Raw genomic sequence first — 27,209 nt, forward strand, 5'->3', positions numbered from 1 at the left:
TAGTGGATGAACAGCTAGCTAATGGCCACATTGTAGAAACCACGTCTCTGTGGAATTCCCCAGTCTTTGTTATCAAAAAGGCAAACAAAGGCAAGTGGTAGCACCTCCACAATCTCCGTCAAATTAATAATGTCATTGAGGACATGAGTTCTCTCCAGCCAGGGATGCTGTCCCCAGTGATGCTCCCTCAAAACTGGAATTTGGCCATTATTGATATCAAAGATTGTTTATTCCAGATTCCTCTGCACCCTGATGATGCCCCATGTTTTGTCTTCTCTGTCCCTACCCTCAACCAAGAAGCCCCAAGGAAAAGATACCACTGGAAATTTCTTCCCCAAGGGATGAAAACCTTGCCATCTATTTGTCAGTGGTACCTCTCTTCCCTGCTGTCCCCAGTGCATGCAGCTGTAGGAGAAGCCATCATCCTGCACTACATGGATGATGTGCTCGTGTGTGCCCCCAATGATGACTTACTGTCCCACGTGCCTGACCTGACAATCGATTCTTTGGTTGCTGCAGGTTTCGAGCTTCAGGAGGAACAGATTCAAAGGATGCCGCCTTGGAAGTACCTGGGTCTGGAGATTGGTAAGCGGACCATTGTGCCGCAAAAATTGGTTGTCAAAAATAACATCAAGACCTTAGCAGATGTCCAGCAGTTGTGTGGGTCCTTCAATTGGGTAAGACCTTGGCTAGGTCTGACCACTGAGGACCTAGACCCCCTCTTTAATCTTTTAAAAGGGGAAGAGGAGCTAAGTTCTCCTAGGACCCTCACCCAAGAGGCAAGAGCAGCTCTAGAAAAGGTACAGGACTGTATGGCCACCAGATAGGCCAACAGGTGCAAATCAGACTTGCCATTCAAATTCATCATTTTAGGCAAATTGCCACACTTACACGGGATGATTTTTCAGTGGGAAAGAGTGGAAAAATCAAAAAAGGACAAAGACTGTAGGGATCCCCTCTTAATCATAGAGTGGGTTTTCTTCAGTCACCACTGGTCCAGAAGAATGACCAGGCCACAGGAACTGGTAGCAGAATTGATCCGGAAAGCCAGGATCCGGATCAGGGAGTTGGCAGGGTGTGATTTTGAGTGTATTCACATCCCAATTGAGATAAACTTGGGCCAAATCACAAAAGCAGTGTTGGAGCACCTGCTTCATGAAAATGAAGCTTTGCAGTTTGCTCTGGATAGCTACACAGGTCAAATTTCAATTCATCGGCCTGCTCACAAATAATTTAGAGAACAAATTCAGTTCAAATTGTCATTAAAAAATGTTCAGAGCAGGAGGTGCTTAAAAGCTCTAACCATTTTTACAGTTGCATCCAGAGCCTCTCATAAGTCAGGAATAACATGGGAAGATCCTCCAACTCAGCAGTGGGAAAAAGATATTGTTGAGGTGGAAGGATCACCTCAAGTAACTGAGTTGGCTGCAGTTGTTAGAACCTTTGAAAAGTTTACTGAGCCATTCAATTTGGTCACAGATTTGGCCTATGTAGCAGGTGTAGTATCCAGAGCTGAACTGAGTGAGGTCTCCAATTCTGCACTTCTCAACTTGCTCTCCAAGCTAGTAAATCTGATCTCCCAATGAGAGCAACATGTGATGCACATCAGATCACACACTGATTTACCAGGGTTCATAGCCGAGGGCAACAGAAGGGCTGATGCTCTTGCTGCGCCTGTGGACATGGCCCCACTCCCAAACATCTTTGGACAAGCCAAAATCAGCCATCAGCTTTTTCACCAGAACGCACCAGGCCCAGTCCACCAGTTCCACCTAACTCAGGAACAGGCTCAGGCAATTGTGTCCATGTGTCCCTCGTGCCAGCAACACGCACTCCCAGCCCTAAATGCAGGAGCAAACCCCAGGGGATTGAAGAGCTGTGAGGTATGGCAGATGGACGTGACACACATCGTGTCCTTTGGTAGGCAAAGGTATGTCCATGTATCTGTAGACACCTTTTCTGGAGCTGTCTATGCCTCTGCCCACACAGGGGAGAAGTCTAGTGATGCCATGAAACACCTAATACAGGCTTTCTCCTCCCTGGGCATCCCCAAATCAATAAAAACTGATAATGGACCCATGTACACATCCAAGGAGTTCAGAAGCTTCCTGCAGCAATGGGGAGTAGAGCACAAAACAGGCATCCCCTACTCCCCAACAGGTCAGGCCATCGTGGAAAGGACCCACCAAAACCTCAAAAGGGTCCTCAGCCAACAACATCAGTCTCTAAAATTAGAAACACCCCAAATCCAGTTGTCCAAAGCCTTGTTCACTCTGAACTTTTTAAATTGCACGTTTGAAAATCTTAACCCACCAATTGTGCGCCATTTCAGAGAGAACTGCCAACTGCAGCTGAAAGCAAAGCCTCCGGTAATGGTAAAGGATCCAGCAACCAGGGAAACAGAGGGTCCTCATGATCTGATCACCTGGGGTCGTGGTTATGCCTGCGTGTCCACTCCCTCAGGTCCCAAGTGGGTGCCAGCCAAGTGGGTGAAACCTTTCATCCCTAAAACTGCAAAGCCACCTGCAGAAGTCCTGCAAGTGGCCAGTGCGTCCTGGAGGAGGAGAAAGTGCCGAACCCTCTCCTTCTAATTATCATTTTCCCTTAACAGTATTTTTCTGCACAGTTTATCTGTACTAGGTGTCATTTTTTTTCTTCTTCAGCTTTAAAGGTACTCAAGGTCTGAACTCTGAACATCTCCCACAAACTGAGCCTTCCTCCTTCTCAATTTAATAAGAAAAAGGGAGATGTTACAGTGTGTTAATTAGGTGCATATTGTGTTTCATTGGGTTTGTAATGTTTTCCTCTGTTCCCCTTGAAAACGGTATCACGTGGTTTGTCCCTGCTCGGCAGTGCCCATCCTCCCACACTGGAATGTAACACAGCTCTGTTCCACTCCCACCTTGTCCCTGGTTGGGCAGTGGCTTGTCCCTGCCTCTGGGCCCTTCCCCCCTGGGAAAAAGCCCTGGGCGAGGGAGGGGCGGTCTCTTTTGCCTGGAAACGGGGACAAGGAAGGAGCTAGCTACTGGCTCTGGACTTGCCAAGGGGCTGGAACCCAAATAAAGCCTTGATTCTCCCCTGGAAAGAGCAGACTCTTTCTTTTTGCCATCGACGATTGTCTGGGTCTCTCAAAAGAACTCCCACAATGTACCTTGTCTTATCTCTGTGTCTTACATAAAACCTTCTGTCTTTACAGTTCAAAAATATGCAAGGCAGCCTCTGATGTATTCCATATGTTTTTCTAAAACTTACCATTATTGTACTTAGTGGCAAATGAAAATTTGGCTAGGATTAATCCAGTTTTGCCAAGTGATAAATACTGTTGGCTTGTCTGTTAATACATCTGACAAAAAAAATTAAAGGAAGCATCCTGTGAAATTAACAAGGAAATAATTACCTGGAAGTTCCCATGGTGTGATCATTATATGATGATGATTTTTGATTACTGAAAGCTACACTGAAATATGAACTCATCTCGTATTGTCATTGTGCGGTACAAGGCAATGAGACCATGCAATTGGGGTGTTCTAAAACTTCTTTGTATGCTTTTCTTTTTACTATGGCTGTATTTGCTAGGGGGTAGATCCGCTATTAAGCTGTAGGGTTAAGAATATGCCAGGTCAAAAGGCAGAATGATTTTGTCTAGAATCTAAGCAGTTGAATTGAGGATGAGACTGGATAAGTACTAACATAAGAGGCTGCAGACAGCATTTATTCATATGATTCATTTCAAAGTCTACATATATATATATGTTTACATTGTATATGTTCTTGTTTATCCTGGAATGTTACAAGCTAATGTTTTTTACTTTAAAACTGTAAACTTCTAGAGCTGCTGAAGGAGAACCAATGGAAGAAGTGGTTCAAGAAATGACTTTAGATGAGTGGAAAAATCTTCAGCAACGGAACCGACCAAAGCCTGAATTCAACATCCGGAAGCCAGAATCCACTGTTCCTTCCAAAGCAGTGGTGATTCACAAGTCAAAATATAGCGATGATGTAAGCACTGCCTCAGGAATTCTGTAAACTCCTTTATGACCAGGGTTAGGAAACCGTCTCTATTTTTTTACTACTACTTCTGGTGTTAATCTGAATAGGCAAGAAAATGATATCTAAGCTTTATCACTGCAATGACACATGCTCCAAAAGTGGCTTTAAATTGGGTGGTTTTTTGTGTTGGTTTTTTTATTTGTTTTTTTCCTGACTCAGATTATTGCTGCTATTTTCTATGTAAACATGTAATATATCAAGTTGTTGTACCTTATGGCTCAGCTGCTGCCACCTGTATGGGTCTCTGGTAATTCTGCTAGAAAAACTTGGTTTACTACACACTTCTTTTCCTCAGTTTGAATCCTGTTTAGCTTACTTGCCAGTATATACTTGCATGTATCTCACTGTGCACTTGAATATACAAACTTTTCTTTTTAGGGTGTGGTTGGTTTTTTTGGGTCCTGCTTCTTAGAACTAATCCTGGAGAGCTTGTGGTGCTGTAGTGTTCACCCTCTACCTAGTCCCCCTAAATTTTACTGCATGGTATTATTTAGATTGAAATTTCAGGGAGAACTACTAATTCTGAAAAGAGAGGGGAATCTTCTTTCAGATTCTAGCTTACTTAGATTTCAGATTTTCAGAAGTATGTGCATATGGTCTAGCACAATGGAATTTTGATCCTTGAAGTCTGTGTGCATTTATGAATACACATATTTTCTCTAGTTATAATGTTAACATCAGAACTTGCTTAATCACTTTAGATCATTGAGTCTATGTTGTTTTAAGTGAGATTTCTTAGGTCAGGGTTGCTATTATCCCTTTTTTGTTTTCTGAGAGAGATAGTGGTAGGGGTGGGGGGGAGCATCTTCCACAAACTCCAAAGAGAGAATACAGATGTGTGAAGAGTGCATACAAGTTTCTGTTCCTTTTACCCATAAAGTTTCTGTTCTGGTAGAGAAATCATTAAAATGGACACAGAATAAGAGGTACGGGAGCTGTGTAACATAGGCGAGTGAAATCCCTGAATTAAGACACTGAATAAGTGATTCATCATTGTAAGGGATAAGTTAAGATATACTTTATCATTACTACATTAATGTTAAAGTTACGCTGGGCAATAGTCTGACATGCACTAACTATTAGGAACACACAGTTATAACCAGTAATCTCATAGCTGCAGGCATGAGATAAATACATCAATTAAGTAGCTTTGATATGGCCTTTTATCCATTGCTTGGAGGTGACTATAGGAGTAAGTAGCTTAGGTCTGATGCTCTTTGAAAACCTAGATTATATTTCTGACAAACCTCTTCAGTATTCTGGAGTTGGTATAGAAGTTTTTGTTGTCAGGAATCTCTGAGCCAGCAAAGAACTATCCCAGGCATCTGGGAAGCTGCAATTACCTCATCTATGTTAAAATCCTGTGCAAGTTAAGGCTTGTGTTTTACTCCAGATGCCATCTTGGTTCATCTGCTGCTTAATCTGTAATATAAGTGTGAATGTGTATCTGGGAAGGGAGAAGCTTTAACCAGATCTTCTCTTTAGTTGCAAAAAGAAGACTTTGAAGATGATTCTCATGTCTTTAGAAAACCAGTGAATGATATAACTTCTCAGCTGGATATTAATTTTGGAAGTCTTCCTCACCCTGGCCGTGGATCAAGAGGAGCACGAAGTGGTCGTGGTCGTGGCAGAAGACCTGAAGAGACAGGACCTCGACCAGAAGTAGTGGTAAAGGATTTTATTGCATTGTTGTTGTTAATTTTTTTTCCCCCCGCCCTTTTCTTTTTTTTTTCCCTGCTGTTGATGTTTGTGTGTGTCCTGCCCCTTTCTGTGTGGAATTTTGATTTCCATAGTGACAGACTTGTTTCTAATTCTTGTCTCATCATATGTAGTCTTGCATATTGAGTTTCTGGCCCATATTATATTACTTGAAATTAAATAGTGACTCAGGCTTACAACTCTTAACACATTTCAGAAAGTCTGATTACTAGATGCTCTAAGGGTAACTAGAGGAAATGATGCCATGGGTTTTGAAATTAATTGGGAAGTAATTAAAATAACTAAAGGCTTGTATTTCTTTGAAAACAATCAGTATGATACCGTAATACTTTGGTTACTGACAGTAGAGATCAGTAAATGTGTGATCCTACAGAATGACTCATGTGTTTAATACAACCATTATAAAAAACTTCCTCTTTTTTTTTTTCCTTTGGAAAAAAAAAGCATTTGCACACTGAAACATGGCATCTTCATTCTTCATACTTACAGAAGCTTTACTGTGACTAAAATGCTTTAAGACTAGGAACTTTCAGAATAATATGCAAGTGTTGATGCATTTGTTTCATCTGGAAGAAAAAGGTTCTTTATAGTAACAGATCAGCGAGATTAAAACTACAGCCCAATATGTTCAGTGGTTCTAGAATGCAAAAATACAGTAATGCTGCTTTTATAAATATGCAGTATTTTGCTTGAGACTGTTTTACTTTTTTCTTCATTCAGTGGTGCACAACTTGTGACCTTTTGGTCCTCTCCAGGCAGCATTCACACTGAAAACAAATTACAATAGTCATAACTTCTGAGATGGAAGTTTGTGATAGAGATGGATACAATTTGAGCAGAAGTAGCATTTAGTAGTAGTAGCATTTGAGTAGAAGAATGAACCCTTTTGAGGGTAAAATATGTATACATAGCTGTCAGATACTTTTGAAATGCTTTCATTTTTATAAAACTTCTTTCTTCCTTTACAGGTACAGCTTGTTGCTCCAAATCCCGATGACCCTGAGGATTTTCCGGCTTTAGTTTAAAGACCCATCGTGAATGGTGGTATCTCAAAGTTGCTTTGTAACTATGAAGACACCAGTTCTATGCTGGTGTGGATTAAGGAAGCCTGTTTCCTTCTGGAAAGTTGTTTGGGTGTTTGGTGTGGAATGATTGCAGCTGTCTGCTAATAGAGTTGGGTTCTGGAAATATGGGTGGAGGTGGACTGGGATCCTGTCACAGGTTCTAATGTCAGCCTCCATTTGTGAAACCTATGGGAAGGCTTACAGTACTTCCCTACTAGGCTTCAAGTGAAGTTAAAGGGAAGAGTGTTTAAAAATGTATATATAGAGATTATATCAAGTTCTCCATGACACCATGGTGAAATGTAAACTGTTCAATGTGACCTACAATGTGGGTCTTAGTTTCACTGTACATTTGAAAGCTCTTTCCTTTGGATGAAGTGTATATTTCAGACAGTCACAGTTCTTCAGTTTGGCAAATAAAGAAAAGTGCGCATTGATTTGGGTTTGAGGTATTATTTTAAGAAGTCAGAGTGATAGGTGGAAGGTTTTGCTAGTTGGATGTAGTCTGGGGGGAAAAGCCCCAAACCCTAAACAGCAGTCTGTACTTACCAAAAAAAGTGAACACCTCCAAATGGAAGTGATCTTTAAAATCAAGGCAGCTCAGATGCTTTCAATTGACACCTAACTATAAGTCCTACTTCAGTAACAAGATATCTTCAAAGTAATTGCAGACTAGTAAATAAAATAACAAATTTGATATAATGACTATATTATTAAGGAAGCTTTTAATTTTAGCAGGAACAACTACAAACTAAAATGTTTCATGCCTTACCAAGAAATTTGTGATGTTGGGGATGAGGTGCAATGTACTTTCATTGCAACTTTAACATACTTGAGCCAGATTTTCTGTTTCCTGTCACGGGGACACTGAGAGCCATTCTGGGGGATCTGAGAGCAAGAAGAAAATGGTGCCAGATGTGATGACAGACAGAAATGAGAGGACAAGCACGCTGGACATTTTGGAAGTAGCTGTCAGCCTCACAGGAGTCTTCAAATGCCTGCTCAACTTGAACATGTTCTTTCAATTTACTGGGAAAGCAGATGACTATAAATCTTTCACATTTTCCAGATCTGTGCCTCACTTCTAAGCAATCTCCTTTGAGAACAAATAGTGGATGAAACTTGAAAAAAAAAAAAGTTTTGCTTTGGAGTAAGCTCTATGAGTACTCACCTAATCTTAAAAGACTTTTCTCACTGATGAGGCTTTACTCAAATAGGATGTAGTCATCCTAGAAACTCTTTTCTATATGCTCCAAACAGATGGTCTGCAGAGTAGTTCAGCCCAAAGGATTTTTTTTTTTTACATTGTTAAATTACTTACATGACAATTTGCTGTAACATGAGATTTTGTGTTCTGTAAGAAGTTTATCGTAGTGGCATAGAGATGCTCTGACTTGTAGTAGGAAGAATGTGCAAAAGTGGTGGTGTTAGAGGAACCCATGCTGCTGCTATTTGAATAACTGAACTGGATGAAATAATGCACAACTACTTCACTTTGTAGTCACAAGTAAGTCATTTGAAATCACTGCAGTTTAAGATTTACATGATGCTGCCCTTTTTACAGGTTTTGTTTGTTTTACCAAAAATGGCAATTTAATCAATGTGGAATCGAAGTGATTTTGTCTGTGGGGTTCTTGGAGTATTTTGCTTGTTTTTCCCTTGTTTCCATTTTCCCATTGGACAGGGAAGAATGTGTCTGAATTTTTATTTATATTTTTATTTGCTGGGATGAGCTTCTTTGCTTCTTCTATTTCCTGTCATGTTTTGAATGTAATCTTCTCTTCTACTAAGGCATCTTTTTGCCACAGAAAGTCTTCATATACTTAAACCTCCCTTTTTCTTTTAAAAATTTATATCTTAGCTATGCTGTGCTAGTGAGCTCAATCTGCTGTGATGTGTTCACTTTAGTTCTGACTGTTCTTTGGGAAGGCTGAGAGAATTGTTTTATTTTTCAGTCTCCTTCCTGCTGTTGCAAAGTTACTGTTTATTCCTCTAACTTTGATCTCTCTTTCAAAATAGAATGACAAATAGGTTCTTTGGGGAATGCTTTAAAGGACTTGTGGAAATGTATTTGTATAATCCACTTTTGGTCAACAGATTGTTAAACTCCTGATTAAAAAGAAAAAAGGCTGGTTACAAGACTGTTTAATTAAAAACAGAGCAACCAACCAAAACTAAGAAATACAACTCAGCCAGTCCAAAACTTTATGAGAGTGAGATTTAGTGTAATTAATTACTGCTTAAACCAGAAGTTTCTTAGAGCATCTGTGACAATTTTATTTTTCAGTCTGTCTGACTTGAATATAGCTTAAGAGTTTCTCTAGTTAATGGTATATCCAAGTATGGAAAAGAAATTATTAATTGTAAGTGATGAGTGATGTGATTTCTTTGCCTAGCTGTGATAACAGAACTGTGAATTTCAGTCATCTGTCATATTTAAGGTACCGAAACAGCTGTATCTGTAAAGCAAAGATTTGCTGCTGTCACTCCTTTTGTAGCTTTACTCCTTCGTATAAGGCAGTTGGCAGTGGGTGTAAATATATACACAAATACTAGTAGAACATGGCATGCATATAAAGAAGAGATTAAATTGTATTGAAGATCTTAGTCATGTTATTCTTTAATGCATTACTACCAGCTACTCTCTGGATTAATGTAGTGAGTGGCCTAGGAAAAACTGCTACATTTCAGCTTTAAGTTTTGGATTCATGTAAGTTGCAGTAAGTTTGCAAAGAAAGGAATTCACCTCTCTGTGACTGTCATTTCCATATGATAGTGTTGATACAATGTAGTTCAGTTGAATCATAAGCAGTACTTCAGTTTAGTATTGGCAAGCATATATTAATGTGGAAATGCCTTCAGAGGAAAAAGAGACATGTCTGTGCTTGAGATAAGAATACCAAAGAATGAATAAAAAGACTCAGAAATAAAAAACTGAGTTGATAAATAGGAATATTGGGCATTTGAGCCCACAAGAAATGAGCTTTCAGCTGCTTATACCTTTTTTTTTTTTTTTTTTTTTTTGGTATGAAAACAGGCCTTAGGGTATAAGCGTGCTTTGGGCCCAAACCCAAATACTGTACCTCTAAGTACATTTATGCCTTTAAGATTATTCTTAAATCTTATATTAAAATTTTTTCACATAATTTGTCCTTTTTTTTCCAGAGCTGTCACAGGCACATACATACACATTCATATAAAACCCCAAATATATGTATGTATACACACACACATATATATATATATATGCATGCAGTGTTGGAAGTAATGCAATAGTGACTCATTATCAGTGGATCAGTAATTGAATGTGAAACATTATTATCTTTGCATAAAAAGTACATTTCAATCACTGATTAATGGCCATGAAATCAGAGCTTTTTGTCTTTGAGTAGCATATGCTGAGCAAGTACTGAACAGTTTATGCTTGGGAGGCGGGCAGCCTTCAGTCTTTGGAAGATGTAACAACTGTTACAATTTGGCTGCATTACTTAGAATTTATCTTGCAGTACATTATATCTTCAGCAGCATTTTATTTCTCTGAAAACAAATTCCTTTAAAAATTTGTGATACAAGTGTTGCAGATAGCCGTGTCTTCAGTGCAGCCTGAGATACTGCATCACATTTAACGACAATGTTATATTGGAGATGAACCAGCCTAAATAAATTGAGTAAAGTTTCTGATCTCCCTGTTTAGGTAACTAAACTAGTTACTAGTAAAACTAACTAGTATGACTGTTCATAATCTGTGTTTTGTTGTCTCTACAGATGTTTTAAAGCTAATTAGCAGGATTCAATAAGCTGTTTCTTGCTTTTAAGCAATAGTTCCTCTCTTGAGATTTGTACAGTAGTTACTGTTTGAATGAAAGATACTGAATTTTGCGTATTGTAATTGAATCAGCAGGATAGCTCAGCCAAAACAAAAATAACAGCAAGGTTATAATAAGCTGACATACTCTGATCCAGGAATTCTATACTTGTTAGTTGTTTGGTTATACTTCTGTTGCTTATGGATTGAGTGCTTCTTTTCAGAGTTTTTGCTAGCTTTAGCAAGGACTTGGAACTTTAGAAGCTATTGTGGGAAAAAGTAAAACGTAGTAATCTTTTCAATGAAGCTGCCACCAGCACAAAAGATTGGAGGCTGGAAAGGTCTGATCAGTGGGAGGAAGAGACAGAACTGAAAAAAATCAACATTAAACAGTAGTTCACTTTAAAATAGGTATGATGTTGGTGTAGAGACTGACAAAAAGCACCTAGAAGCATGAAATTAGGAAAAATATCATGAATTGTAAGTACTGACTAGAGATTCAGTCCAGTGAGCACATACCATTTTGGGAAGAACGGTGAAAGATCAATCTAGTAATAAGAGAACATGAACTCAGGAAGAAATACAAGGAGGTCTAGAGAAAAGCTGTGTTTGAAGGAGGGATAATGAGGAGGTTGAGCCCTGCCACTGAGGAAGAAAACAGAAGAAATGGAATTATTCTGCCATATTAAAAGAATGGCATCAAAGCACTGACAGAGGCAAAAGCAAGTGAAGTGATGTTTAGTTATTTGCCCTCCTGCTGTTGGCATCACTCTGACTTTGTATTTTCTTGCATTAGTAATGCCAAGGGTCTATTCCCATTGTGCTGTCAGGGTACAAGGTACAAAGATTTGCCACTTTATCCTTATTAGTGCTGTAACTGAGCTGCAGAAACTGGCATGGTTAGAAGAGCTGGGAGTTGCAGGTGCTAGTGATACAGAAAAGCTTTTCATCTCTACTATGCTTTTATGCAGCAGGGCTGCATAAAATGAGTTGAGGGATCAAAACCACCAGTGGCTGCTTTGCCTGTCTGGACTCTTTGTCAGCCTTGAGAACTAGGACAGACTTTGACAAGGAGAGCATGAACCAGAAATTTTTGTTTGAAGGACAGACTTTCTAGGTGCCTTCTTCCACCTGCTTTGTGACAGTCCAACACTTGACAAGGCTCTTGGAAATATCCCATGGATGGAGGGTGTCATGTTTAATACCACATTTGCTTACTTCAAGATGGTTCATGTCACATGGCATTTCTGGTTTAGAGTGATATAAAGTATACTGAAAACACATACCCACAATATTATACTTAATATAGCAACTGCAGCACACAGATTCATCACAATACCAATGTGACTCCCTTTACTGGTCCCTATGAAATGCATCCTCACTGTCACCATGTCAGGTGTCCCCAGGTGTCAGAAGGAAGGGGAGGGTCAATCAGTTGAAGCCCATTGCTCTCTCTGAAATTCTTATGCCAGTTGTCTGGCTTTTATGTTCTGTGTATTCCCTCTCCCCATGCTGGCCTGGTCTTCATTCTTACTAAAGTACTGGTTGATCACTCAGACTTTGATAGCCATTTATCCAAAACAAAGACCCACCTCATTTTCCCTTTCAGTTGAGATAAAGTCATCTCTGCCACTGCTCTGGTCCATCATTCCCTGAGCTTCAAAAGCACATCACGCTTGTCTAGGTTCTCTTTGCCTTATCCATATTTAGGACTTACAAGTCAGTCACATCCATATGAAACCAACCCCAAAATGAGAAGTGCAAGTAAAGAACATCTCTTCTTTAACAAACCCTTGGTAAGGTAGGTTTAAAGCATAGTTTTGCTATAAAACTAGACTCAGATTTAATGTATAACAGCACATCCTTTTTGCTATAGCATGTTTTTTTTTTCTACTCTTACATAAAAATGTAGAAACTGCAATGCAAAGGAGGCTAAATAGACCCAAAGTGAAGCTACTCAGAACTACTGTAGACAGATTATTCTTGCAGTGCATTAACTTCTCAATGGAATTGTCTTGGGCCACTGTTCAATTTTTTTCTGTGGGATTCTTTAGTCCTCTTCCCTCCCCTGCCCAGTGCCAGTGCTCCTAAAGATGTGATAGGGCTTAACTGTGTTTTCCTGTGGGCATCACATGCATAGATTGGTGTTCTCCAGACAAAACCATTCACTCTTCATCAGGAAACTTGTTTGTTAAGGTGCTTAAACATTCATGTAAGTTTGGAAAGGATCACCTTACAACAGAAGAACACAGATTTTTCAACTATAAAACTCTATCTTGGAGGCAAGCAGAAGTTTACTTGCTTGTCAAACAGGCTCTGCTTGGTGTGTGCAAATTCTGCATTTTCTAATATAGGTAAGGTAAAGGCGGTAAGAAGTATTTCAGTTGGTCATTATTTTTTGCTGTTGGATATTTTTTAAAAATACTTAGCTAGGCAATCCCCTGTGCTTGTGCAAAAATCAGCGTTCCTAAAAATTTAATTGTTTTGGGAAGTCCTCACTGTCGTGGTAAGTATCAAAGTATATATTATATTTAAGATATTGCCTGTTAAGATTTAAGATAATACCTGTTTCTAAAAATTAATACTATATAAACATAGAGGAAGGAGAAATAATAACTAAAACCCCGTTGATCTGTCTTACTGTGCTTTTTTCACTGTGTAACAGTATCCCAACATTTCAAATACAGGTACTGTTTTCCAATGTGAGTTCCCAGAAATGTAGAGTCAGAAAGTCTCTATTTTTGGAATTTTAAAAATGTGTTTTAAGAATCTGTGCTTTAATTAAAGGTTTTCAGGCAGCTGAGTGTGTTGTGTTTTTTTCAGTCTGCTTATGAGTCAGTCTGGTACGGATATGATGGCTTTGTGATCATACTGGAAATAAAACAGAAAAAACCCTTCTGATTACTTTTAATTTTACACAATTCATGCTTACACTTTTCACTATTCAGTATTTTGTATAAAATCAAATGCAATCTGCAGTATTTTCAAATGACACACAAGTGCATATTGAACTAATTAATATTACAAGATAATATGAAGCTTTATCTTAAAAATACCTTCAGCAAAATAAACTTTTGTTCTGTCAAGCCAAGTTAAAAATTATTATTAAAAATATACAGTTTAAATATAATCAGGAATGAACAGTACTGATTAGTCGTGAAGTTTTAGACCTCAATGTACATGAGTTCATGTGTGACAGTCTGCAAACAATATAAAAACTGCAGTGCAGCAAACTGGTGAACATCACATTTATGTTTTTGGGGTTTTTTTCTACAATCTTACTCTATTAAATTAGCAGTACTTCCTCTACTGTCATACTGGGGCAAAAAGATAAGGTTCATAAAGGTCTCTGTTAATGTCTGAGTTTTTTTGATGTTGTAATGCAAAGCAGCAATTTCACGCAAGATATTACAGCTTTTAAGCATATGCTGTCTTTTGAGTTAAGAGATTGAGGAAGAATCCATCTGTCACATTTGACAGAGGAAGGAATTTCTAAGGAGAATCTCCTAACTGATGGTAGCAGCACTAACTTCATTCAGCTGCTCTGTTATACAAAGGTGATGTAGCTGTCACAACACATTCCACTTTGGCATGTAATACTTCATAATTCAGAAGAATTTAGAAACTAAGGACTTCCTCACCCATGTCCATTCTTCATTCTTGTACCTAAGACACCTTTGGTATGGTATATTAAAAATGTTAGAAAAAGTAATAAAAATTCATAAACTAAGCAGTATAACCAGATGGGGCACAATGAGGTAATGAGTTAATTTTCCATATAAGGCTATTTAGAAAGTTCAAATGTAAAATCCGTTTGACATGTATGTGTTTTTCACCAAGATGGTGGATGGGGTATCCTGAACCACATTGATGCCAAACATGCAGTTTTGGTTTAGCTAGACTTGCTATTGTTTGTGCACTTGTGTTACGCAAATTTACTTCTGATGAACCTAGTGACTGTGCTGGTTACTTTAAATGAGACAAATTCTGATCTGGAATTTGGAAGGGGTGAGAAAGAGACCACTTATTTTTAGCTTAAAAAAAGATGCTAAAGGACGCAGCTCAGCTGAGAGAAGGGCAAAGCCAAATACAGTAAATATTACTAAATTTTTATTCTGATTCTCACTTCACTATTTGCATCCCTTTTGCCTTCCAAGATGAGAATTTTGTTGAAAAATAAACATAGACTAATATTTGCACAACACACCTGCTCTTGTGGTTACCTGTACATAAGCTTTTGCACAAATGGCTTACTAACAAACCCATCCCACCAAAAAAAAACCCCCAACCTGAACCCCACTAAAAAACCCTAACCAGAAAATCCAAATAACTCCCCACAAAACAAACAAATCAACCACATTCAATCCCCTCCCCAATTTTAATTGCCTTATCAGGATGAGATCAGTCCTCCTCTTTTAAATGCTTTTTATCTAGAAGAAAAGGGGATGAAAAAGGAATTTTAAGAAGAAAACAAAAAAATATTTTCAGTGTGAGCCTTCAATGGTCCTTTATTTTGCATTAAACTTTTCTTTTTAATTTATATTCATATTTGCAGGTTTTAACTATCTAAGTGCATGGATGTTACCTGTAAGCTTACTTATACTTCACATCCTGTTTCCTCTCCAAATTCATCATTCTCTTGCTAGAAAATGTTTTCAAACCCCTTTGTGATATTCATACTGGCATTCAAAAGTCACCAGCCTAACAGAAGGTTTATTTCCATTTAAAAGGATATAGATTGAAACTAGTCACTAGGCATTTACATTCATTGAAATACACTTCCTTCTCTCACAGAGGTAATCTGCATCTTTAAAATCTTCAGTTATTCCATTTTACTAACATTTCAGATTTCTCCGTTTCTTTCACTTTCTAATGTAAGTCACTAAATCAACAGAAAACTAATTCATATTTAAGGCTATGTGGTAACAGCCCTCATCTGAGGGATATGCAGCTATAACCATCAGCTGGTTGACAAAGGTACATCAGTTTTGAAATGTCATAATGTGAAAAGCAGTAGGAAAAAAAACCCCACTATAGTCCTGTAGGGGATGAAAATTTCAGTCTCAGGCAGATTCCTCTAAAAATTACACTGCTTTATAAACAGGTAAATTGTAGTTCTTGAAGTATTAGGTGTCAAAATTTTTATCTGCCCCCGAATTCCACTACCTCAGTTGTATTACACCCTTATTTTCCTTTTTTTTTTTTTTTTTTTTTTTTTTTTTTTTTTTTTTTGGTGTGTGTGTGTGCTGCACTCATTATGTGTCCCAAAGCTAAATACTAGCACTGTCCACATGTTACCAAGTGTACCAATGAAATCCGGGGGGAATTCTTACCTTTCATATATGGTAATTTAAAATTTCACCTAAAGGACTTGGCAGGAAAAGAAACAGTAATGTTTCAGTGATTAAATAGTAATGACATTTCAACATGACAGCACTGCTTTAAATGGTAGTGGTTTTCCTCCCCTTTTAAATCATACCAGATTTAAAGTAGTTATAACTAGTTCAAAGAGCAATTAGTTGAGAACAACTAAAAAGCTGTCACTATTAAAAATGAGTTAATCACTTACATTTAGTTTTCCCTAAATAAATCACACAACTTTTAACAATAAAGCACTCTTTGGTGGACAATAGTTACATTGTGTACTCAGTAATGCAGGTTCATAAAAAACTTCATACAAAGTAAGAAAGAACAGCCAGTCAACACAGGAGAGTACCAATACTATTAGAAAAAAAGCGTTTGTGGTTGATTCTCAGACTCAAGTGAAGACTTCAGCCCAGTCTGAATGAACAATACAGATTTATATACTTAAAAGCCTCCACCATCTAGTGGTCAGCAGCTAAGTGATTGCCATCACAATTCACCACATGCATCATACATATTAGCAAGCCCTCTTTATAATAGAGAGCTCAAATATTTACACCTGAGTCTGAATATATGTAGATTTTGTTGGTTTTGAGAAAGTGTTAGCATGGTAGAAAAAGATCTACCAAACGTGTTGACATTTCATTTTATTCTGCAAGTAAGAAAGAGATTATTCTGTTTCATTTTCTGCTGAAAAATAGAGCCAAAGCGATCTTCCTTGAATTGCATCAAGTCCCCTCTATATCCCCTTCACTCCTGAATATCCTCTTCAACACTGGTGGTTTATTCGAAATTCAGCGCAATACTGTTCTAGTCTTTGTCACGGATTGGCTGTTGAAATAAAACATATTTGAGGGGAAAAGTTAAAGATTACTCAATGTGTATTTCAAGCAAGAATTTCTGGCAAGGTAAAATGAGCAAATGGTACTTCAAAGAAAGAAAAAAAAGTAAAAGTTACTGCCTTTAATAACACAGCAATACTGATTGTCAAGAATGCACAGACTGGTCTGATCACAGGCAATATGAAGAAAATTCTGTTCCACACAGAAATGCAAAAGGGAATTCAAAGTACCATAATTTCATTAAGTGCATTTGTGTAAAGCATTCCTTTTCTTTTTCTCCCTCTGAGGTATCAGATGGTAGGAAAACTAGGAAGAATAGGACACATTAATATTTGTTTAAAACTTGGTTTAGATTACATATAGACAGGCTCTGAAATGGTGCAGGTAGTTTTCAGTATTTGAACAAGGGGTGTAGAAGGCGACTTTGTAATACCTGGTAAAGCAAAGGCATATGAGATTTTTAAAGTGTAATTCCTATGTGTTAGATTTTGTGATATTCCCATATAACAGTTTTCATACTTTTTACCCCATGCTCCCCATTATAATTTTTGTAATAACTTTATCTACTTCCCTTAAGCACCTCTACCCATCAAAATGCCTTTACCACTTGAGATTTCATTTTTAGTCAACTACTTATTATAAATTTAATTTAAATTCTGTTCTGTGTGGTAACATGGAAAAGACCATTTAACTTGCATCTTATGACTCAGATGGTTTGGATGTGAAATATGCACCTTGTTAAAATACAGACATTAACTTCTCAGTAACTGGAAAATTTACAAGGAAAATGTCTTAACTGGAGAAATAAGGGCATCCACAGAGAAATACTGGGTTACGGGCTAGCAGTGTGATTTCCTGCAATTCAAAACCAGTATTATTTCAATCACAAGATATGTGTTATCTCAATCAGTACTTTCTTTCATAGATGGCAGCTGACGTCTAAAGATGTTCTACAAAGGAAATGCAACGAGCATTATAGATAGGATTGAAATTCCCTGCATTCTCTTTAAAAAGCCAGAAGAGTGTTTTAGCTGTAAATAGCTGTTTTAGCTGAAAAGTCATCCTGGAGACAGTCCACGGTAATGTCTCCAATAGCCTGAAGGATGAAATGGCAAATGAATTCTCTAGCTCTGCAGATTATACTGCATTAGGATGGGTCACAAGTGTGGTTCACATACGGAAAGAATTGACTAAAGTGACATAAAGCAGCAAATGAGATTGACGTAAAAATGATGAAAGATGTTTCCACTGGAATGTATCAGAAAGAAAATGAAAGAATAAGGATACACAGTAATGTCAGAAGTTCAGTAAAGTAAATGAAGTCTTGACAAAGACAGATGTTGGTTAGGGCAGGATATCAATATTGTAGAAATATTTATTCTCTACCCTGCAATCCACTGGATCTGGATCAAGTTCAATGAATCTGAGCACTATGAGATAATGCAAACTGCTCATACTTCAAGAACTGCTCATACAAGAAATTAAACTTAAATGAAAAGGCATGCTTAAAAAAAGACTGATACTTTTTCAAATACTACAGGAAAAATAAAAGGACACCTACAAGACTAACAACAACGTACTGCATTCTAAATCCATTAAATGATAGGATCATACCAAAACACCCTTCAGAGTGACCAGCACCCAATTAGCCCTCTCAGATTATAAAACAATTAAGAGATCCATAACTGACAGAACAAGGACAAATTTGATTATTGGATGGAAATATAAAAGTAACTGAACTTCTTAGACCTCCAAAGTTAAAAGAAAAGAAACAATATATTGTGAAGTATTTGGGGTAGAAATTTTAGAAAATCCATTAAGATATAAAGGCAGTATAATTTATGAAATTTGAGATTGGTCTGGTCTTTGGCCTTCAGAATCTGGCAATACACCTAAAGGACTTCTTACAAAATTAATGAAATCTCCTGTGAACGCTATGCTGTTATCTCCTAAGGATAGCTATTCACATATCACACAAAACAAAGGTCAGTTTGGAAAAGTGCTTTCCAGGAACTGAAAATCTCTCTTCAGATTTCACATGCAGGAATGCAGCTACAAAATGTTGCAAACAGGTTAGGTTAAAACAGGGAGAAATATGAAGAATTAAAACAGCAGGCAGAATCCCATAAATTCTATTCGGACCAAAACTGACATGATGAAAATTAGGCAAAATGGAAAAAAATCCCAACCAACCAAAAGGAAAACCTGGGAAAATACTACTGATTTTTAGTAAAATACCTATTTTGGGAAAAAGGTATTATTTTTTAGTATGTTATTTAATAAATCAAAACAAAGTCACAACTAAAAATTCTCTGAATAGAATTTACTGCAGTCCACTGGCTATTTCCACTGACTAATTGAGCAAATCTTTCATAACTTCATTTCCTTCAAGGTAACAGGATGAAGAAAGAGAAAGAAGAGCTCTGTGAGGAAAAAGTTGCAAACCAACTTAAATTTTCAATGATATTTATAAATCAAGCCACATAGCATAGGAAGTTATGTGCCACCTTTTACTTTTTCCAGTCAAAATCTCTTCATCACATGACAGACCCATCTGAAAGTTATTCACTAAGAATTTAAGACAAATTCCAGTAAATTGTAAGCAATGGAAACTGTCTGAATATCATTTTAAACTATGCTCTCAGGCTCGTCTTTTATAATGACCTGGAGAGTTGCCACAAAGAGGTGTGATCACATGCCTAGAAAACAGTCACAGGATCTGTAAAGAGGGTAACTCTCACCTTTTTAAACTGTTTTTTCTTGCAGCAGACCTGGTAGTTCTTTTAGTAATGACTGTACTGTCAGAAATGCAAGGTACAGAGGTTTTATTTTTCTGAACACTGGACTGCAGAGTTACTCTGTAGAGTAGGAAAAAAGAAAGATTATATAATTGGAAAGTTTCTAAAAACACTGAAAAGAGGGTGTTACAGTTGCAATAGAGCTAAAAAGCATCAACTGACTTCTCACAAATCCTTCCCCGAAGCAAACTTTTTTGCCGGAAATACATCCTTCTCTTTCCTAACATCCCTCTTATAATTAGGGTAAGGCAAGTTGCTTTTATTAGGAACACAGCAGCTTACTTTGCTGGTTGGTTTTGTTGGGCTTGTTTTACTTTCAAAGAATTGATCAAATTAATAGTTTTGAATTTTCTGTTAGGTTTTTGGAAGAAAAGAATATCCAAAACCGCATTTTAAATTATGCTACAAATAAATAAATACAAAAAAAAAAAAAAAAAAAAAGAAAAAACACCCAAAAACAAAAAACAAAAAAACCCCACAAAAACAAAACACAAAACAAACAAAAAAAACCCCCTAACTAACCAAAAAAACCCACCAAAAGCCAAACAACAAAAACCCCACCCCCCCAAACCCCTCAACCCAAAAAACTAAACAAACAAACAAACAAACAAAACCAAACAAACCAAACCAAACAAAGCCCCCCCAAACCCACTCCCACCATGAACTATGCAACAAAAACAAATATTATTTTCCAGACTGACATGCAATACACATAATATATTCAAAATAAACACCAATAAATTCAATTTGTGAAGATCTAAGCCTAAATCTCCTTCAGTTAACTAGGAGTTATCCCCTTCAAATAGGAAAATAACTGCAAATATTAGCATTTTGCTCTTAGAGGGAATTGTTGTGTTTGAAATACTCAAAACTCAGCTTCACCTGCTGGTTGTGCTCAAATGCTTCTCTAAAAGAATCTAGGGTAATATATTAACAATTTCTTAAACAAGCAGATAAATCCTAGTGTTGTTTACATTAAAAAAGAATTCCAGATTGTGAAATGCAAACAACTATTTTTATCCACCAGACAACTGGTTCACAAGAAAGCAATGTATTTTCCTATATACTTGTAGTGAAAGTATGACACTATGGAGAAAGTGACAACTGGTCAATGAAGTCCATGGGTATCTTTTTAGTGCTTCATTTTATACATCTGTTTTCTAGTCCATCTGTGCAAGGTTCCAGCTATGAAAGTATGCACCATTTTAGAGATTCTGACTTAAGAGTAACTTAGCTATTACTCTTTATTCTCCTGCGATTATTTGACTCTAATTTTCAGCGGCTTTACTGAGTCCAGTTGTATGAGCCGATTACACTAGACTGGAAATCAAAACCTTCATTAAATTGTGTAAGTTACAGTCTGGTCAGTTAATACTGTGAAGAAACTACTTTCACAGAATCCTATATATGAATACTGAATGCTAACTTTTGGAGCAAAAATGAACATGAATATATGGGGAGAAAAATATTCATTTATATATTCATGTAACATACTCAAAACAACCCCCCAGAAATGGAAAAGACCTCCAGTGTTTTCATTGTTTTATATGTGTTTGATTTCAGAATTAGAACATGTATTTGAGATAACACAATTTCATCTAAAATATATTCTTTATGCAGTAAAACTGATCAGCAATGCTATTTTTACAATACACTTCCTGATTAGCAAACAAATGAGTACATAATTTCAAACATTTTAAATTCTACTTGAAAAAAAAAAAAACCCCTCTTAATAGTTCAGCCTTGAAAAATACAGTCACATGATTTGCAAATGTTCAAACAAAACAGCCAGTTGCTGAGGTAAGATACAAGGTTTCAACATGAAGTAATGCAGAAATGCAATGCAAATTCTATTGTAAACGCAGAACATCCAAAGTTGAAAGAATTTCTTTTACGGGAGGCAGAAAAAAACACCCTCAGATACCTTCAACCTCATATAATACTTCTTTTGACAGAACAAATTCTACTAATGAAAATGTTTTCCTTGTATAACCAAGGTGAAATTTAAAACCTGGAAGCTTAAGAGTTTCTACTGTGATTGTAAAACAGTTTTAATAAAGGTATTGTTTGTTAAAATATTAAAATTCTTTTTTTTCAGTGCTGCAGTTGTCACACAGAATGAACAAATTCAGTCTACCACATTTTCAACCAAACACTAAAAATTACAGCAGTGGTGAAATAGGACTTGCATTATTCCTTTCATCTGTGCTGATAGAAACTTCTAGGAACAAACAGAAAAGCACAAAGTCTGCTAAACTTCATAAAATTTAGTCACTGAAATATAGACACGAACAAATCATGGCACATTCCGCTTTACTAGTGCTCATGCAGCCAGAAATAAGGAAATATCATGTTTTCTCCTTAAATACATTTGTTGTCTTTCAGCAGAAAATGAATGCAATGTAGATATAAAAGAAAGCAAAAGTTATTGGAATGTGATTTTTGTAATCTTTCTTTCATAAACACCCATTTTTTCTAGATACCAGTGTGGTGATGTGTTTTTGTTAAGTTATTGTGAAGTTATTCTCCCAGTGATTTGTTCCTGTTTTCCCAGATATGTTTGGTTTTACCCCAAGTTTTCTCCTCCCTTGCCCAGCTGTCATTCACTCCCTAGACCCACCTGCCTGTTACCTCATTTACATGATGTCAATCTTTTCTAGTCCCTTCCCTTAGTTCCAGAGAGTTTCCTATCAATCCTTGCTGTCTGTACCCCCTGCCTAAACTCTGCCTGGGAATTCCCCTATTCTTTGAGGCCCTGTTAGCCCATGTCCCCCTTTCCACTCCCCTTGCCTTCCCTATAGGTTGTCGGATTGTGAGTCCCTCCTCACTCCCCTCCCCATTGTATCCCTGATTGGTTTGAGAATTGTATCCTCCCCCTCTTCCTCCCCCATTTAAACGACTGTGCAAGCCCCGGGCTCTTCCGGTTTTTCGCCACTGCTCCCCTTGGGGAATAAGTCCTTTGAGACGCACACAAGAGAACCCTCCCTGTTCTTTGCTCTGATCCATGGCACATCACAACCAACAGCTGCAGAGAGCAGCCTCGCTGCTGCGGTACTTGGCAGCTCTGCTCCACAGCTACCCGAGCCCAATTTGACATGGGGGCAGCCAATCTTGGCACGTGCCGGGGAGTGCAAGCTAGCTGGGTTTCTCCAGCATCGTGTCATACCAGAAGTTCAGAAAGCCAGTCAATGTACATGGCTTAAACCCATATACTTATCTAACATGAACTAAAATATGAGCCAGCAGTGTGTCCTTGTGGCCAAAAAGGCCATGGTGTTCTGGGGACCATCAGGAAGAACATTGCTAGTGGGTCAGGGAAGGTGATCCTGCCCCTTCACTCAGCCCAGGTGAGGCACATCTGGAGTACTGTGTCCATCTCTGGGCTCCTCGGCACAAGAGAGACATGGAAGTCCTAGAGAGGAAGGATATGAAGGTGATGAGGGGACTGGACATCTCTCTTATGAGGAAAGGCTGGGTCTGCTCAGCCTCCAGATGAGACAACAGAGTGGACCTCATCAAATGTCTGCCAGTATCTGAAGGGAAGGTGTCAAGAGGCAGGCTCTGCTCAGTGGTGCTGAGCAATAGGACAAAAGGCATTGGGCACAAAACTGATGCAACAGGAAGTTCCACCTGAATGTGAAGAACTTCTGAACTTTACATCCAAACTTCCTTACTATGCAGGTGACCGAGCACTGGAACAGATTGTCCAGAGAGGTTGTGAAGTCTCCCTCACTGGAGATTCAAGAACCATTTGGATACAATCCAATCCAATGACTCTGCATGAGCAGGGAAGTTGGACCAGATGACCCACTGTGGTCTATTTCAATATTATCCATTCTGTGATTATGTGAAGCACTATCAATTATCAAGATAATATTTTGCACACACTAAATCATTCATCTTTTCAACATATCATAAGGTAGCCCTTACTTCCCAGAGAATTTCATCTTATCTGTTCAAAACAAAGAAAGAAAATAAAAGAAGCTCTAAATGGAAATGTAACTTATAATAAAAATAGCTATCATGAAACCAAAACAACTATGAAAACATCTTTTTAAGTTTGCTGCATTTGCCAAAGGGAGATAACAAGATGCCTTATAGGATCAGCTCAGAGCCAGCTGTGAGCAGGGTAGAGTTTTTAACATAATCTGCTCTTCAGCTGACATGTCATTTTTACATCTCAGATATATACAACTTCACTGGGCTACTCTACAGTAAAGAATAATTGAAATCTCTGTGAACAAAACATCTGCTAAATTATCACACAGACATTTCTAAATCAGACTAGAATTCTAGACTTCCAAGGCTGATAGCACCTCAAGGAAAACAGACAAGGTTCCATTTACACCACTGTCTGATGTGTTGTTGCAAATAAATACCCAGAGCTATCTTCAAGCCTGACAACTGTCAGCTGAGCAGCAGCAACAGTGCCATTACAGCTTTAATTAGAATGCTAATGCATATATGTTAAAGGTGAGAGAAAAACTAATGTATGGAATTTTGCTTTAGCACAATTAGACTAACAGCCTCACTTGATAGCTGGTTCAATAGATAGGTTTTATAATGGATGTGAGATGAAGCCATAGTAGAGGAAATCCTGCCAAAATGTCAGCAGGAAAAAAATATACCAAACTATATTAGAAAAGTGTAAGATCTCAGGACACCTACCTTACTGCTGTAGCTGTTCACATAAAATACTATGTCATAAACTTCCAGAAACACCAGCAAACCCATCTGATGTACACAAAGATTTTCTAACTCAATGGGATATGATAAAAATGAAAAAGAAAAAACCAACCAACAACAATTTTAAAAAACACCACAAAAACAAACAAACAACCACCAAAAACCAAACCAAACCAAACCAAATCAAAAAACCCCCCAAACCAGCAGGCTGCAAGATGTTGTAATAATCACACTATTAAACATACATGTACACTGTAAGAATTTTTCATCTCCAGTTCATCTGTAATGGAAACATAACTTGGTAGTTCTGATCCTAAATACACACCACAAACAGCAGACTAGCTTATACACTGCTTTCTTATTCAAACAAATATCTTAGTCTCTAAACAAATGAAAACCTATTTAAAAGGAACAGTGTTTAGGTCAGTAGAAGCAAATAACTCCTAACATTTTTTCATCATTTATCTCAGTGCAAGGGTGGAGCATAGGCACACCACCAGGACACAGAAGTCCAAACTCCACAACCCAAGACAAAATACACAAAACTTGAACTGCAAGCAGCGTAATACACACAGGACAGAAGTCAATCCACACAACAAGTTTTTTTAAAATACGTGTTTGCAGTATCCTAAGCAGGGATGAAGAAAAGAGAGGTTACACAGGTCTTCTCTGTCTGCAAAGGCATTTTAGTCTTACCAACCAGTCTGGGCAACCTGTCTTACAAGGTCTGTCAAGTGCAATACTGCTCTCTCCTTCATCACCTCATGATTTTTAAGAAAATAGACCTGAGATCTTCCAAGTCACTGGTAGGCAACAAGTGACTGATAACTCTTCAGCACACAGGGTTCTAGCCAACACAACTGCCAGGCTCACCCAGATTGATCAATGAACCTTACTGATAATTTGATCTCTTAAAACACAAGAGACATTAGCTGCAGAATGGAGAGAAAGTTAGGCAAGCTTTTAAGAAAAGCCTAAGTGTTTTCTCCCCTTATACTTAAATCACATTTGTATGATTGTTAGTCCTGAAAATCAAGCAGCAGCACCAGTAATTGGAAATTCACACCAAATGGGAATAAATAAATTGCTTGCATCACATCTACCAACATCAGTCTTTTTTCCTCTAGCAAGGAAAAAGTGTTTCTACTTTTTAGACAGAACACAGACACGGTAAGAGAAAGAAAGGATGATAGTTGATTGAAAATGATCTTTCAGCACAGTACAGCAAAACAAAGCAGATTGTTTCACATCTTTAACCTGTGTTTTAATTTTAGCATTTTAGTATGTGTTCAGAAATCTGAGGTCTGACTTCTAGAGACCAGTGAGAAAAGAAATAGTGCTCCATTCTGTAAAACTTCAAAAACACATTATTTGGAATAATGCGTCTCAAGTATGTTATTTAACAATGTTAAGGAAAAAAAAATAAGCTGAAGTGATCTTTATTTCTTCATCTTTTTTTTTTTCCTTAAAAAGAATAGATTAAGATGACCTCATTGAAGGCTGACTGAATAACTAATCTGTCCAAAGTCTCCCAGTTTTCATTCTATAGTTATTCAGTCACTTAAGTTAGCAGAAAGAGTTTCATGGTTTTTAAAAAGTGCAGACAAAAAGTTGCAAGGCCAAAGGTAAGGATGACAGAAAATCTCAACCCTCATGCCTGTCAGGAGAGAATGCCTATTCTTACTTTGTAAAAGATTTTCTGATCATTTTTTTAATCTGAGAGCACCAAGGTTTCAAGCATTCACCCAAAATAACCATTCTACTTTGAGGGTGGAAATGATGGAGAAGCTCCAGGAAGACTCAGAAGCAAGCAAAAAATTCATTGGCATTTCCTGGTAGTTCTGCATGTTGTTGGAACTTTTGTTTGACTAAAAGATTTAAGTTGTAATTTGATGAAAAATTGCACCTTTAAAGAAGAAGCAAGGCACAGAAGTAATTGCAGCTATTCTGATGAAAGTGCAGTGAAGAAAGAGTGAAAACTGTACTCAAGGAACTGAGATGCAATTAATGTTTTCTCAGCTGATGAATTCAAGTAACAGAATAAAGGAAAGTAAGTAGTCTCCTAAAGCTCTAGGAAACATAACTGTGAACAAAAGACAATGAAACCAGACTGGCTGGGTAAACTAGTGAGCCTTGACCTAACACTGTAACCTGCCCCACCATCTTCTTTTATGTCAAAAAGGTAAAAGTAGTCATGTTTTATGCCATGTCATATAATATTTGATCTCTTTGTAGAAACAAAGACCTACTGACATTTCTGACAAAATCTAATTCTTGGCATTTCATGGGAATGAAGTCATGTGTTGGGAAACTAGCCTACTTTGCAAGTTCATGGACTTCAACGTAAAACTGAAGCTAACATCTGTATCTGCAATATGCAAAGGATAGGATCATATTTCAAAGCAATACTTTTTCTTTCTTACAGATAATTTTGCTTACGTAGTTTTGCTTATCTGCAGAGAAGAAAAGCTTCAAAATTAAAAATTATTCTAATTATAAGAGCTTTTGCCTTTGTATATTGCAAGCTAGCCATAAAAATCACTCAATTATTCCAAATAAGATACGCAAGAATATAACAAAGCCAGAGCAGTGAAATTCACTCTCGCAACAAAGCCAGTAAGAAACATTACATGAAAACATGCATTTATGAGACATACTAGACAGAAAGTGTGAGCTATTGTAGAGAAATGGAATGGGACACTTACACAGTGGCTCTCTCTCAGGGGGTCCTGATGGTTACTATGTTCTTAAACCATCTAGACAGAATAGCAGGCTGGGCAGAAGGGAGCCACATACAATCCACCAGATGACAATGCTACACAGTGTAGACACCAGCATAGCTAGGAGCCATCTAAAAAGGGATTGGAGGGGGAGGTAGAGA

The 27,209-nt window shown here is 37.6% G+C and overlaps 2 protein-coding genes across 6 annotated transcripts in view; one reads left to right on the forward strand and one right to left on the reverse strand.

Annotated features, from left to right (window-relative positions):
• The window catches only part of HABP4 (hyaluronan binding protein 4), a 30,735-nt gene extending 23,465 nt beyond the window's left edge, over positions 1-7,270 (forward strand). For both annotated transcript variants that reach the window (XM_040089280.1, XM_040089281.2), the window contains 3 exons: positions 3,831-3,999; positions 5,536-5,718; positions 6,738-7,270. In XM_040089280.1, the coding sequence (XP_039945214.1) occupies positions 3,831-3,999; positions 5,536-5,718; positions 6,738-6,794 (409 nt within the window). In that variant the 3' untranslated portion in view covers positions 6,795-7,270. The remainder of the gene's footprint in view (positions 1-3,830; positions 4,000-5,535; positions 5,719-6,737) is intronic.
• Positions 7,271-15,881: 8,611 nt separating this feature from the next.
• The window catches only part of CDC14B (cell division cycle 14B), a 42,937-nt gene continuing 31,609 nt past the window's right edge, over positions 15,882-27,209 (reverse strand). Inside the window, exons 13-15 of one of the 4 annotated variants that reach the window (XR_005704360.1) lie at positions 27,034-27,179; positions 19,586-19,702; positions 16,818-16,833 (exon numbers count right to left, since the gene is read on the reverse strand). Coding sequence is in view for 3 of the 4 variants with exons in the window: in XM_040089277.2 (XP_039945211.1) it covers positions 16,797-16,833; positions 19,586-19,702 (154 nt within the window). In the remaining variant the exon portion in view is untranslated. Of the gene's footprint in view, positions 16,834-19,585; positions 19,703-27,033; positions 27,180-27,209 lie in introns of all 4 variants that reach the window. The other 3 variants (XM_040089277.2, XM_040089278.2, XM_040089279.2) reach the window with 3 other exon arrangements.

The sequence above is a fragment of the Hirundo rustica genome, chromosome Z, assembly GCF_015227805.2.
Source record: "Hirundo rustica isolate bHirRus1 chromosome Z, bHirRus1.pri.v3, whole genome shotgun sequence".
NCBI classification, from domain to species: Eukaryota; Metazoa; Chordata; class Aves; order Passeriformes; family Hirundinidae; genus Hirundo; species Hirundo rustica.